Source organism: Acyrthosiphon pisum, chromosome A1 (genome assembly GCF_005508785.2).
Source record: "Acyrthosiphon pisum isolate AL4f chromosome A1, pea_aphid_22Mar2018_4r6ur, whole genome shotgun sequence".
Taxonomy (NCBI): Eukaryota; Metazoa; Arthropoda; class Insecta; order Hemiptera; family Aphididae; genus Acyrthosiphon; species Acyrthosiphon pisum.
The window spans coordinates 102,828,993-102,845,701 of record NC_042494.1 but is presented as its reverse complement, the minus strand read 5'-3'; the positions used below and the strand labels follow the sequence as shown (position 1 = coordinate 102,845,701).

General features: G+C 31.3%; 2 protein-coding genes across 2 annotated transcripts in view; both read left to right on the top strand.

The window, feature by feature from the left end:
* Positions 1-2,816: 2,816 nt before the first annotated feature.
* LOC100162193 (skin secretory protein xP2-like) lies at positions 2,817-4,492 on the top strand. Its single transcript, NM_001326638.1, is given in 2 exon segments — positions 2,817-2,857; positions 3,104-4,492. Coding segments are annotated over 2 exon segments (1,221 nt in total). The 5' UTR covers positions 2,817-2,848; the 3' UTR covers positions 4,316-4,492.
* A 5,537-nt stretch (positions 4,493-10,029) lies between these two features.
* LOC100569094 overlaps positions 10,030-16,709 on the top strand; it is a 12,743-nt gene continuing 6,063 nt past the window's right edge. Inside the window, exons 1-2 of the mRNA XM_003245901.3 lie at positions 10,030-10,072; positions 12,660-13,955. Coding sequence (XP_003245949.2) covers positions 10,061-10,072; positions 12,660-13,955 — 1,308 coding nt within the window. The 5' untranslated portion in view covers positions 10,030-10,060. The remainder of the gene's footprint in view (positions 10,073-12,659; positions 13,956-16,709) is intronic.

Genomic DNA, 16,709 nt, shown 5'->3' with positions numbered 1-16,709 from the left:
TTTTTCGACTTAGGGCGTACTTTGAATTAATTGGGACAAAACACACTTGAAAAGTATAATAAACTATGAATAATAAAGTAAATACCTAGTATAAATTAATGTGAGATTTGATAATTGTTAATACTCCATAGTTCTAATTATAAGGGGGGGTCGTGAGGTGACTGATTTTATATTTCACCTATTTTGGGGGTAGAAGCGTTAAAAAGGTTGAGAAACACTGTCATAAATATTTTACGCGTTAGGAATCCTAAGTGTTAGGTTATACTGATATAGTCAAAGCCTCAGAGGTCACTAGTTATAATGTATACCAACTAATATCGGTTTAGCGAAGAGATTTCAATCTTAACAGACATATTATATTATTATCTGATTGAAACGGTTCAAGCTTAAATAAATAGATATTAAAATGAGTAATAAGGCGTAAACAATTGTAAACATTGATTCGTCTACAAAACGCACGATCTTAAATAAATCTTTGGGATTTTTAAAATTATATAAAAAAATAAACACAACTCATTTTTATCTAATCAAATTAAAATGTATTTATAAATCAAGGTATATCGTTTATGTATTATACTTACATGATAATGATAATTATCATAACAGTACTGATTCTTTGTGTGTTTATAATAGGCATAATAATATGTACTGTATATGTTATTATCATATTATACCTATATTATTTATATAATGACAAATTATATTGAACAGATTTTATGACTTATAAATCACTAATAATATACTATTTGGTATATTTCATCACCATCTCGTAGATTATGTAATATTGGTATAAAAGTAGTTAAACTCGTGTGTTTTGGATCATAATTAAACAAAATAGGTTATGCCTATATGGTTAAAAGAATATTCTTACAAAATATATTAGTACCTAATAATATTATTTACTAATAGTATAAAAAGAAAAATGTTGAATTACAATATATTATACAGAGGTCAAAGTCCAGAGACCAGTTTTTACGCTTTTTAGATATTCATCATTCACCAGCTTCACTCATTCCGCATTCGTATAAACGTATATCATATTGATTATTGACACAGGATATAATATATCCATATAACATATTATGTGCGAGTCACTGAGCCATGGAATTGAATTTGTGCGTAGAAAGAATAGAAAAGAAAAGAAAGGAAGACAAATGTAGAATAACAGAATAAAAGCAATAATGAACTATGTAATAATTATGTGTTTATAAAAATAATATTTTAAATTTATATTAGGTATATTCTTAAAATTGATTTGGTTTTGTGTAGTACGCATATGTACGCATACTCTGTGTTTGGAGTTTGGCGATGATATACATATTTTTAATCATATAAAGAAGAAATTAATCCATACAATAAGAATTGTTTCAGATACTGTATACCTAGTTAAAAATTTAACTTAAGATGTCACATTATTAGACATATATTGACAAATAAGTATATTTGTATAATATTCAAACTATATATTATTTTCTGATTGAATGACAGTCCACAGAGACCAACTTTACTGTCAAAATATTAGCTATATCCTTACCCTATATTACATAAAGTCCTTTTTAAACGATTTCACTCCAATCTACTAAATCATCGAAATCATCTGAGCACTTCTATGCGTATTCATCGCAATATTGTTGTCGTGATTTATTAGTTGAATACAAATTTAACTTCCCAGTTTCCACTGCCTGAAGTTATATCAGTGGATGGATGTCTTCGTCAACAATAGACACTAATTATTTCACTGCAATGCACTTCACTTACACTTATTGTAAACTTAATACATATATTGCGTAATTTAATAATATAATTTTTCTAATATTATTCCTAATATTTTTTTCAATACTCAAATCCTTATTGCCTGTCCTATTTCAGCTATTGTGTAAATTACTTGTAATTTGAAAACATTTATTTTATTTTATAACGCGTGATGAAAGTATAAAACTAATACGAATGTTATCGAAAATTATTTATTTAAACATAGATATTTTTGGGCTGGATACAACTTTTTTTTTGGTAATCATGATACATTTTTCGTTAAAACTTTATAATTTTGTGTCATCGCAGAATACCTCGGTCGCCTCTAGCAACCGATGAATATAATATTATTACGCTACCCCTACCCCTTACTAAAACAATAAAAATAGAAAAAAAAATATTCACTATGATTGATTGATTTTTTTCCATGAAGCGGAGAAAATAATATCAAATATAGTGCGACATGTTTTTTTATCACATATTATTATTTTTATAGCACAGAAAACCTATGCACAACTATACAACTCTGTCGAAATCACGTTATTCACAAAACTACAATAATATTCTTACTATTAATATTTAATAATAATTTTATTATTCGTTGAGTAAGTCACATGCATTGTATTACGTACTTACGTAATACGTTTGCTTCGCGTAAATACTTTAGGAGCAAGTTCGCGTATAATAATATAATATCAAATACCGTATCGCAGATGTTACGTGATCGCCAAGATGATTCACTTAACGAGAGTACCCACAACATTATATTATCATACCTAATATTTATAGTTCCACATTTTTTTTTGTCGTCTACGGTCGAGACGACGATGACACAACACACCGGTGCTACCTATATACAGAGGAAGTAGTTTTGCAGTTATTACGCCTATTGACACTTAAAAACTGGTTATTTTAGCGATATTTTTTTCCTGTACCCACAAACGCAACGTACCCTACCACCCATACATTGTAACAGCCAAATGCTCGTGTTACCGTCCCGCACGTCATAACGAGTACCATCGGTGACTTTACCTATATATAGCCAATTTGGTTTTCAAAACATCATCATTCAACCGAGCAACGAAGAACAGTCAACATGAAATTCGTAAGTATTTGGATAAAAAAAACCAAACAGTACCATATTTACCTGTTATCATGCATTTGTATTTTGTACCGATATTGACTGATATATATATATATTATAATATACGATTAGCTCAGCTCACAAGTATAAAATATATACACCGTGGAGCCATCACTCCGTCGGGATGACGGCGACGGTGGAGTGCACTAGCTGCAGTAGTGGTTGAAAATTGAAACGTCTGAGTAAAAGTTATTTTGTTTTTTGCAGACATCAGCTTTAGTCGTCGTTTTAGTGGCCGTAGCCTTCGTCAGAGCGGACAGTGCAGACAGCAAGACGCACAAACCGGAAAAACGCGGTATCGTCGCTGAACACGATTACGAAACCGGGTTGGGACACAGTTCCAGTCTGAGCTACGGTTCCGGTCTAGGATTGGGCTCCAGCATTGGCTTATCGACCGGATTAGCTTCTGGTTACGCTGCTCACGGTGGAGCTTATGGGTCCTCATACGCTCCAGCTTACAGTGGTGTTGCAGTCGCAGCCGCACCTGCATACAGCGGAGTCGCAGTCGCAGCTGCACCTACATACAGTAGAGTCGCAGTCGCAACCGCACCTGCATACAGCGGAGTCGCAGTCGCAGCCGCACCTGCATACAGTGGAGCCGCGTACTCCGCCGCCCCAGCACCGACCGCCGGCCCATTGATCCCAATCTCCAAGGATATACACATCATCAACCGTCATGCCCAACCAGTTTCTGCCCCGTACCCAGTGCCAGTGCAGAGGACCGTCGCCATCCCAGTGCCACACCCTGTCCCTTACCCGGTAGAACGTCCATATCCAGTCCGAGTTGCCGCCCCGTACCCAGTTCCAGTTGAGAGGCCTGTTCCATACCCAGTAGACAGACCAGTGCCACACGCAGTGCCGGCTCCTTACCCAGTCCCAGTCGTCCAGAACGTACCTGTACCGGTTTCCCGTCCAGTACCAGTTCCGGTTGTCAGGCGAGTTCCTGTGCCGGTTGCCACACCAGTCGTTGTCCAAGCACCACAGCCAATCGCTGTTGCTGTCCCAGCACCTGCATACGGAGGATACGGTCTAGGAGTTTCCGCTTACGACGCCAGCTACGGATCCGCTTCTCTAGGATCTCTGTCTTCGTACGGATCCGGTGTTTCTTCATACGGATCAGGACTGTCGTCGTACGGATCTTACGGATCAGCACCGTCCGTTTCCTCATATGGCTCTTATGGACCAGCACTGTCCGCTTCCTCGTATGGGTCTTACGGATCAGCTCTGCCTTCTTCTTCGTACGGATCTTATGGACCAGCACTTTCAACTTCCTCTCACGGTTCTTATGGACCAGCTCAGTCTTCTTCTTCATATGGATCTTATGGATCAGATCTATCCTCCTCCTCGTACGGACACGAAAGCCACTCAAAATATGAAAGCGGTGGATGGACTCCAATCGTAAAACGCAACTCTAATTAATTAAGAGACTACTCTTCTGAGTCCTGACATTGCTCAACTCTCAAGTCAAAACTTGTCAAGTTACTATTTTATAGTTGATTATTATTATGTTTTTATACTTAGATTAACCTTTTTATACTTGAAATAAATGTCAATTGTACAATGCAGTTCGAATAAAATATTTTGTTAAAAAATAAATTCCATGTGTTAGTCTGAAATTAATGCAACTAATGCAAGTAATAATAATAATACGTAATTGTATACAGTCCTTGCGGGACATCCGCCCGGGTCAACGTTCATGCTCAAATGACGTTAAATAACGAAGCCTAACTTAGTATTACGTGCTAATAAATTCTGATTGGTCAGAATACAAGGAAAAATTGGGCCAGCTTGTTAGCCTTTTCTCCATTGCAACACATAGCAGTGAGTAATTTATTTTTGATTTTGCCAAGATATTCAGCACCAAAAAGACCTTGGCGTAAAAGCGAATTAAAATACTATACACATCACCGCTATACTACATTATGTCATTATGTACAATGTATACCTAATGTGCAGAAAAATATTGTTATTATATTTTCGTTTGCATAATGTATTTTATAAAGTAGGTATGCTCATAAAACTCATAAGTCAGCGTGTTATAACTTATACTATACTCATCCGGTACCTATATTATAAAATGGAAGTTCAATGTAAAAAAAAATCGGTTAAGTGGATGTCGCTCTGCTGTACAGACGTACAGTAGGTTACAATTGAGTCACTGAATGATGGATGGTATTAAATTTGAATTCAATGATATAATATCATTGTATAAAAAAACGATTCTGAACTGTGACGGTTTGTCAGTGTGGCTATTTTATATTATATTTATATTGTTATTACTTATTAGTTATTATTAATGCGGTAGTCTGTAAGTTGAATTAATATTATAAAACTACAACAAAATAACTAAAATCGTTATTCTTGGTTATTTAATATGTAATTTCCTCCAAATTTGAATATAAAATAACTATTAAAAAAACTGTGTTTTATATTTTTGAGATTTTTTGGTTACGGAATAACCTGCTTAAGTAGAACCTTGTTGTAAGTTTTCAATCCTTAATTATAAAAGTTGAACTTTTTATAATAGGTTATGATACATTTTCCACTCTTTTACTCCCTAGGATATGCCTACTAAAAAACGAGTATGGTTTGTTATGATAAATAAGTCATTAAAATGTAAATTTATTATCTACTTGTATATATTAGGTAGTATAATTAGTAGTTAATTGCATACTTGAATCAAATAGAGAATCAGTAGGTAATTATTAAAATAATTAACGGTGAAATAATCATTATATAAGTTTCCACTGATAAAGCATACTGTATAGTGTATTCCTAAACTAATTTTTGCTATTTATTTTTAAGGTTTATACATTTTATATGAATAATGTTATATCTAACTATATTTATCTAAAGAAAAAATGACTAAATATAATACGCACATCTTTGAAAAAATCAAATTCAACAAATATAAAATATATATGAAGTTCAAATAAAATCAGTTCATAATCTAATGCTTATACATTTTTATAACACCAGTCATTATACAATATTAAGTATTACTATTCAGTTTAATCATAAAGTTAATATAATTATTACTACAATATATTAGGTAGGTATTATAATAATGATAATACATATATTATATTGATTTAAATAATTGCATACGATTTTTTGTATATTTCATGTAATAACAGCTATTATTACCACTAAGAAATCCAAATGTAGGGACACTAAAATCAGTAAAAAGTGTCTCCAATATAGCCAATTGTATTTTTTTTATATAGGTACCTACTTAATATTAACGCATAGTTAATAGATACTATAGACTATAGATATAGTGCATATTATACAATTGTCTGTTATTCTTATATTTTCTATTTTTATCTATTATAATTTATAACTTATAGTACCTACCTATATGTGTATTTATCTAATGATATTATATAACTTTTGTAATAGTTGAATATTAATAAATTAATTTTTGATTTTTAAATATATATTCTATAGGTAAGCTGTATTATTAATATAAATATTTAATTATTTACTGTATTTTATTATAGCTTAAATAGTTAAATTGTTGTGACTATTGATTAATGTACTTGGTAGTGTTACTATGTTCCAATTGATTTTATTATAAAAATATGCACTAAATAGTTTATAATATGTTAATATGTTCGTGTATGTAGCCCGGTGTAAGTATAGCCCGGTAATAGGATTGGATTAAAATATTATTTACATTTTTTAATGTAAGCTACGCATATGCCGTATAAAATAGAAATTTGTTTTTAGAAATAAATCAACTTTGGCTAACACCCGCATATTGTGTTGTCTCCGTTTTAATTGTACCTACAACAAAGCTAATTTTATGTTCATCTTGGAGGCTTTTATTGATATTTTATTTATAGAGCAAGTTTTGGGCATTTAAAAATTATAAATTTTTTGTAAATAGGTATTAAAATTATCATAACTTGGTTCAAAATCAAAATATCAATAAAAGCCTGCATAAGATAACTTAGATAATATATCTTACCTTTACATATTTATAATATAGATAAATCTACTCTAAAATATTTAAAATAACAAAATAAAATAGATTATTATTGTGAACGTAACATTTTCCATATTTACCTTTGTAAGACAGAGTTAACATATTAATATGCTGGTGTCGCATCCTTTTAAAATGCAGTTACATATTTCATTAGTGGAATTATCATTGTATTATTATTATTATTATTATTATTTATTGTTATGGATTTTAATATCAAATAGTGAAATGTTTAGTTAAAATTAATTATATATAAGTATATCAATACTATGATTATCATTACTCATCACAGATACATTAAAATAAAAGTTATTAATAATCAGGTTTAAATCCGATTCTTTTTGTATAAACTACGAGTAAATTTAATCCATAATAATAGGTACCACTACTGTAAAACTCAGTCACATATTTAATTTAACGCCGACGTCTGAACTAGGAACCTGTTTAATGGAGTTACTGTGTATAATTCAAAAGAGAAACAATTCTATGAAATAAAGTATACAACACACATTCTACATAACTTTAAGGTTCCAATAAATAGAAAATAATAATATAGATGCAAATTACGTAGAGAAATTTGAATGCAAAATATTTAAATAATATGGATTGAATAATTAACTTAAAGAATAAAAAATAATTAAAAAAATTGTATAGCCAGTATAGGAACTTAAATAAATTCAAAGCTTTTCTTATTTCACAATATAATTATTTATAAATTATAAAATAGTATAAATTATACTTACTTGGAATAATAAATTATTAATAAGTGTTAAGACTATATAATATTATACCTAAGATTAAGCGGTATGTCAGCAATCAGCGTATTATAACTAATAGTATAATAAATTGATGATATATTTATATATTGCAATAATAGTAATAATTTTAAAATGTTAAACTTGAAATGCTTGTAAAATAAAAAATTGTGTATAGTATGTTTAATATTTTCAAACACGAAAAATAAGACTTATGAGGAAATTTGTATTAAATGTTCAAGTTTCTAAGTCTTCCAGTTTTTTTCTATTTTTTTATGGACAGTAAATAATAATAAAAATATATATATGCCTATAAATATTTCAAAAAGAGTCAACATTTTACCATGTATACAAAATACTAATATAAACATTGCGTTATATTTGGATATTATAAAAATCAAAGTTGAAAAATGAAACTTTTTTCTACCTACTAAAAAGTGTCTTCAGAGTTCAAACACATAAAAAAATATACATTATATAGGTAGTTAGTAGTTACTCTTATAGCTCCGCTCAGTATGTAATAACAATTTTAAATATTGTACCAATCATACCAAAATAACGATAATTGTATAATATTCTTACTTAGTATAAAAAAGGTAAAAGATATAGGTACAATAGGTAAAATTCCGTTGCATAGTCTGTTTTTCCTTTGTCTTAAGCTAATTAATTAAAATCTTGATAATTAACTATGAAATTATTTTGACATTGAATAATTAGGTTGAGGCTTTTTTTATAGTCATAAAATAATAAACAAATTATAAAGATAATTTATGTATATTATGTACATGGAATTAAAATGTTAGTATTAAATATTTTAATATTGATTAATGGCCCATAAAAATCATTTTTTTTTAATGTTAAATTTTGAAATTTTTTTAAATAATAAATAATGTTAAAATAATATAGGATATTAATTTGCGTATTGGTGGTACTATTCAATATTTATTATGCGTATCCTGCCCTTTAAGGTTTTAAATGATAGGTATGTTAATCATAAACCAAGTAATAATAAAATTAAAACAGCAAGATAGAATACAATCATTTTCGTTAGGTTTTATATAGTGTAAAGTACTAAAGTGTAAAATAATTATTTTACTTGTAGATAAATTATCTCATTCAAATAGTTATTCTGAGTTTATTTCTTCAAAACATCTTCACAAATTCGTGAGTTTTCCTTATGTTTAGGAAAATTACTCTAAAAAAAATAAAAAAACCTATAAAATCACTTCAAGTGTGAGTATTAATACCTACCAAAAATTGAAAAAAACCATATTTAAAAATATGTTTGTAGGTATATACTATCTCTATAAAAGTTAATAAAAATATACAAATTATAACTATTTCTAGCTACTTAATAAAATTTAGGTGAATTTATATTTTTAATTAATAATATTTTGGGCGAGAATCGAATATATAGGTATGTAAGTTTTCTAAACCAGGCATATTGTTTATAAATATTTTTTTATCTAATACATGCTCCTACTTCCTAGTTCCTACACTATCGAGAGATAGCTTGATTTAATTCATAAAAGTAGTTTAAAACTAGAATCTTATAATAGTGACTTATAAGGCTTACAAACCGGAACATACTATATAATTGAACGTCAACTTTTAGATAATACCTAATAATATGTCACATAACTCATAATACGTTTTTTACAAATCATTCTTTATACATAGAAAGTTCAAAAATATGTCTGGAGTATCTTAAAAAATAAACTATAGATACCTATAGGTATATAAATTTAATTATAAGTAATAAATAATAATTAATTATTCAGTTAAATATATTGTATTTTTTATGATAAGTCTTATCAACTTATAATTTATAACATTATACCCATTTAGTAAAGCTAAAATTAAAAATAATAAAACATCGTTGAATATATTATTGAATACTATATTAATATAATATAAAAAAAACAAAACACACCATAATTAAATAAATAACGTTAATAGTTAGGCATACACTTATACTTAATCATTTTATAATGCTCAATATTTTAATTTTTACTTGAGTCTTGTAAATTAACAGTGACGTTCATTGATCCATACGATAAATAAAACTATAGGTATATCTTAAATGTTTGATGAATACAAAGCTATAAAACCAAAAATATAAAATTCATATATTAGATCATCAGTAACGAATCAAGCGGGATACTTTTGTGGGATTATAGGTACCCTTGGCGACACTTTAAACTGTATGACTATAGACGTCGTGTTTGCATTAGAACACAATTCGTTTACCCTTCAAGTGTAATCCGATAAGAACAAAAAAGGACCTCGTGGTGACATAACCGCCGGGAAATCGAAATTTCCACGGTTTCATAAAGCTTTATTCCGTGGCTGTTTATAATGCCCACGGTAAAAACCACAATACTGTAGTTTTCCTATAGACAGCAACGGGAAAGGTACACTATGAAGTTACAAGTAAGTACAAAATTTTTTTTTTATTTTGTAGTATTTATAACGAATTTCATCGTACTTAGTTAAATTAATTTTATACTGTTAAAATTGAAAAAAAATACTATAACGTTCATTATTATTTTTTAGATTAATTTAATTGAAATATACATGACACACGTATAATTTATCCGATAATTATAATTTTAATTGCTAAAAAATATCGAGAATTAGATAATTTTAGTTAGTCTAATATAATTTTAAAATAAAACTTTTCTTGAGTAGATCTATACCAATTAACAACTGATTCAACTAACATAAAACACTCCCAGTTTTTAAAAAAACTACAAACATTTCACAGTTTTTTATCGTTATAATTTTCGAATCATTTTAATTTTTGAATAACAACATGTATTATTAATTTCATATTTCGTAGCATAATAATATTTGGAGTATTTCAATAAAAAACAATTTAATTTTGGACGAGTAGTTAATTAGTTATAACATTATAAGTATTTAAAGTTGTAATGAGCGAAGTAGTGGACAAATATTTTGCAAGGAACCAATGTGCCACAGCATTCCGATAATTTATATTAGACATTTTTTATCTAAAAAAATTAAGGAATTTGGACAATCTATTAAATTTTTTATATATGCCACAGGATGATACCATAGTTTCGATAGCTTACAGATCTATGTATCTATTAATTATTATCCTTATATAAAATTTAAACTAAAATTAAAAAAATTGAAAATTGAAAATGTCCGTAAACAGTTCAAAACGAGTAAAAATATTTTGAACATTCTATCAAGTATGGAAATTTATAAAATAAACATATGGTGTAAATTTCAAGTATCTGCAGTTATTCGTGTTTGAATTACAACAAAATAAGAAAATCGCTACAATAGAAATCGAGTGAATATGCAATGTTGTAAAAATTTGAAATTTGGACGCTTATAAAAATTTAATTTGACTTTTCGGTAGACATTGTCTTTTAAGTAAAGGTAGAAAAACATATGAGGAATCTTGTATTGAATTTTCAAACTTTAGATTTAAAAATAAAAATGTTTATGAATATCTAACTCAAAATAATTTACACATTTTCGATGATTTTTGTCAAAATTTGAACTTTAAATGCTTATAAAAAAATATTGTGACCATGTATTTTGTATATTTTTCAACTGTCATTGTAACAATATTTTAGAAGCCTTGTATTATATTTTCAAGCTTTTTGACCCAACGAATAACATTTTATTGACTTTTATAGAAAAAATGTACCAATTAGATTCACTTTCCCATTGAACAAGATACTGAAGTTGAAAATCGAATCATTACTTTGACAATTAATCGTGTACGCAAATAATAAAAAAATGAAAATAAAAAAACATATATCATTGTAAAATAATTACTTTCATAAAATATATGTATAATATATATTGTCATTAAAATAAAGTAAAAATGTATAATATGATAACGATGAAAAAACAGCAAATAATGCAATTTTTCCCAAATAGGTATACTTATATTATTGTTTTGAAAATAAAGAAAATATAGTTGTTAAAAAATATATATATTTTTTTTAAATGTAATAGTTTTTGAAAAAAAAATCCGCTCTTATTAATTCGTGTAATAAATTTAAAGATTATAAAAGTTTTTATATTTGTTTCAAAATTTAATGTTAACATAAAATGTATATTTAACAACGGTGGTGGTTACGTTTGGCTTAAAAAACAAAAATATTAAATTAAGTATAAGAAGTTAGACATTTTTGAAAATATGGTATAATGGTTTTTGTTCTCGTTTGAATGATTAGCTTTGCTGCGCGTGGTCAATTAATCCGTTAAGTATAATATTATTAGGCGTGTAATACTGTCAGTGAATAAGTGAAGTGTTAAAAATTACTCGAGTCACCCAGATTATCGATTGGCCTTCGGTTTATATTTATTCACTTTTATTAATATTGTTCTTCCTCGTGTTCAATACCGTACCTGTCATTATGTAAACACTAAACAGCCACAGTTCGTTTTGAGCGTACGAAAACGGTTATAGATCAACGGCAAACGTAAAACTATCCGTAAACAATTGTCTGACCGAATGCCTGCAGCTATAATATGCCGATGGCATTGAATAAAATTGAAGTGCATGTGTTAAATTTATGATAAAAATTTAAATACAAATCAATATTATTGTCCTGATGTATACAAATAAAAAATAAACCGAAATACTGCAGTTGTTTCTACTTGAAACCGTACCGTCGAACCGATATTGTTTTTAATTCAGATAGATATAAGATACCTATTCAATATTCATGTACCTATTGTACCTACACTCAATTGCACTTAATTCACAGCCGAACTTAGTTACAAGTCTACAACTATTAAGAAATAACACAATAAAAATATTACAATAGGTATAGGTATATCTAACCAGTTTAACACTTTACCTATAACCTATCGCATTAATAATATACGTATAATGTTTATAATAAAAATAAATATTATATTATACAACGTACTTACTAATATCTAATGTAGGTAATAACTAAATAAATAAATATTTACTTTAGGACTTATCTTTAAAATATATAAAACAAAAACATAATTTTGTTCACAGATATTGTATATGTGCCTGTTGGCATTTGCCAACAACGTTTGGTGCTACAACGAAGTTCACGTTAAAAATGGTAACCACACCACCACAACCAGAGAATCAAATACGAGAAAACGGGGTGTCGGTCATTACAACCCGATGGGATGGGGTGCCCACGGAGTTGGTTCGTATGGAGTGCCCACCACGCCGGTGCAGGGATACGGAGTATCTACGACGCCGGTGCAAGGATATGGAGTGTCTACGATGCCAGTGCAAGGATATGGAGTGTCTGCTATACCGGTGCAAGGATACGCGGTGGTGCAGCAATCTGAAAGGCCAGTACCGTACCCAGTTCCGTATCCGGTGACGTATGACCGACCAGTTCCGTATCCGGTGTCATACGATCGGCCGGTACCATACCCTGTGCAGGTAGACCGGCCGTACCCATATCCAGTACAAGTGGACAGGCCGCTGCCGTACCCGGTGCAGGTGGAGAAACCACTACCTTACCCAGTACATGTGGACCGTCCTGTTCCGTATCCGGTGCAGGTAGAGAAACCATTGCCGTATCCTGTGGACCGGCCAGTTCCGTATCCGGTGCAGGTAGACAGACCTCAGCCGTATCCGGTGCACGTGGACCGGCCGGTGCCGTATCCAGTGCACGTTCCCTACAAAGTGTCTGTACCGGTGGACCGGCCATACCCGGTGAAAGTGCCTGTGCCAACGCCGTACCCGGTCGACAGGCCGGTTCCGTATCCTGTGCAGGTGGCCGTCAAGGTTCCGGTGGTGCAGCAGGTACCGGTCGAGGTGTCCCGGCCTTATCCTGTACTGGTGCAGCAGCCCGCAGCGGTGATGGTGCAACAGCAACCCGTTCTCTGGCAGAAGGTTTCGGTGCCACAGCCATACCCGGTATACTCGACGAACCAGCCGCCAATGCAGTGGCAGAAGCAGCCTTCTTATTACTCAAACGTGGACAACAGCAAAAACTACATCGGCATGCCCGTATACAATGGAGGTAACCAGCTCGGTTACCAGCGTGGACAGTACCCATCCGGCTATAGTATCGGCGTGAACCACGCTCTTATCGGGCTTGGCGTGGGTGGTCGGGGCCTGGGTGGGACAGGTGGGACAGGCGGGACAGGCGGGACAGGCGGGACAGGTGGAATAGGCACGACTGGCGTCATCAGTGGAGCGGCAGGCAGCTTGTTGGGGGCGGCGTACAACGTGATGCAGGGGTTAATGTCGCCTGGTGGCAGCATTACTGGTTACGCGACCGGACACAACGACTATCTGGGTCCCAAGACCACAGGATTCACGACCGTCATCAACAAATGAACAACACGCACCGAATGTATAGAAAACGAGTGGCACGAGGACGAGGTGGTGCATACTACCCTCCCCGTTGCGCTCTATTTCAATTCCAATTATAGTATTATAAAATAAAACAATACACAAACATTTTTTATTATTTTGTATTTCTTCTTTTCCCCCAAATAGGTATAAGATATCAGTACAAAATGTTACATATTATATTTAAAATAAATTTATTAATTGACAATCCACGCGCATATAATATATCGTACAAAAACCGTACGTCCTTCACCGCGTGGCCAGCGCATTTAAAATATGCGTGGTCGGAGATCTCAGAATATTGATACGATTCGTGGCATTCGTCGATCGATCTGTTCGCGCTTACAGGGGTCATAGCCCATAGGTATTATAATATCATATTATAGGTAGTATTATTATATTCGTTACATAATAATTATTGCTGTATCACGGTGCGTTTTAAAAATCACTCTCGAATTCGGCGGTCATGAGTGCCTTCACGGCTTTACATTATTATACAGCATCACGATTTTTGTATACTTAACATTTTTTTTATCGCATTAATGCACATTCCTTGGTACCACGCGCGAAGATAAAACGAGAGACGACCTGTTTAGGCCTACGCGGTTAACCGCTGCACGTGTGAGCGGACCACTCGAAATATCCATTGTTTGTCCAATTTGATCGAAACGAATCTACCTATTTGGTGCATTATTATATGCGATGACTGACACTATTTCGAGTTGGGTGCATGTGTATGTATTATATATTTTTCTCGTAGAGTTTAAAAATATAAACATTTTAAGCTATAAAATCGTGATATAGTGCATACACACAAAATGCATTTTTCCTAGTCAATATAATGCCGTGTACCTACTCTAGTATAGTAGATAATGTAAGTATGGCAAAATAAACTATTCCTGAACCATCGGGAATGGTGAAATTTAATATTAGTTATACGAGGTATATTTTAATACAACTCTGGTTTCAATATAATATTAAAATAAAACGTATCTATGATTGATTTACTCATTATACTTCTAGCGGCGGTTAAACATCAACTATATTTAACCATACAATGCAGTTTATGTATTTGAGTACGGGGCTTTGGAGGTTTTCAACAATCAACAGTTTCTTCACACTTTTGTCAAACTTGAAGTCTATCATTATTGAATAAAAATCATGGTGCATCACCTTCATAGCTATATCGTATACGATCATTCCGAATTGAATTATAATACACGCACACGCCACACACATATGTACCTACTACCTACCGTATTGCTCAACTATACACGACCTATAATATTATACATCGTCGGTTACTTTTTACGTATCTGTGTACAATCACAATTGCAATATTTTTCCCATCGCGTGCTGTGGGAAATTGGTCCACGATAATTCACACAAACACACATTGATTTAGCAACACGGTACCTAATCATTTGCCCAGAAAATTCTATTGGGTTTCCATGTGAGCTGCAATCATTACTCCACTGTCGTGTAGACAACGAAGGTTAAACGAACTGTGTGCCGCTGCTTTAAGCATTTATTCGACGGTAGCAAATAAACACGGTAACAAAATATTTTTAAATGCAAATTAAAATGGTCGAAATAACTTTTTAATGTTTAGATTAATTCATTATTAAATAAATAATATGAATTATGTAGGTTAAAACTGTAGTTATGATTATCAATAATTCGCTAAAGTACCTAGGTATTTTTTTTTTATTATTATTATTTCATAGACTTTTTTTTCGACGTTTATTTTGATTGGCACGTTTTAGACGCCTCGTCACATTATCACATTACCACACATACAATAATGTCAAAATTACCTTTAGCTAGCTCATAGCAATATTAATATAACACTTATTTTAGTTGGTAATGTAATACGTTATACGTAAGTATAGTTACTATACTTGTGTATTGCACTATTGTCTATTGCTTATAATTTATAAATATGGTGCCAATGATGGTCGCACCATGTTTGTTCATCATAACGAAAAAATAATAATAAAAATAAAGCTACATAGTACCTAATATTCTAATAATACTTTTTAAAATTACCAAGAAAAACAATAAGAAAATAAACAAGAAAAACAACAATTTTCACGCAAACCCAGTTTTTGACAAAATCTGTTTTTTTTTTTTGTGTAACTCAATAGCGAATAGCCGTAGATACTTGAAATTTTCACTAAATGTTTATATTAGCATTTAATTTACATGGTTTAATTTAAAAAAATATTTTGGTAATTGAAGAACATCTCCGATATTCTTAGTAGCCAGTAGGTAGTTTCAGTTTAGCGTTAGCTACAATTTGGCGTTGGCTATAACCTACCTGTAGGTATTCTTTGGGTTGCGCGTTCACAGGTATTGAGAATGATTTTTTCGAACAAAAACTGAAAGTTTGTTGATTTTCTTACAACCATTTAGTCGTTCAATAGGGAGTTTGTCGATCGCGTTAAAATTACGTTATCATATACCACTTGCGCTCAAAACATCCAAGTGGTTAAACAATTGATATTTTCGGTTACAAATCGGTTATTATTATCGGTTAGTATTTTCGGTTATTAATATCACTGAAATAGTCAAATTAATAGTTATGCATGTGGGCGATTGTAAACTCGGCCCGAGGAAAAAAAATGTTTAAAAGGTCTATTGTCAACTCGGCCCCTGTTTTTTTCAGGTAAAAATAATTTAGGTGTAAACTGGGCCCGGGGTTTTTACAGGTAAAAATAATTG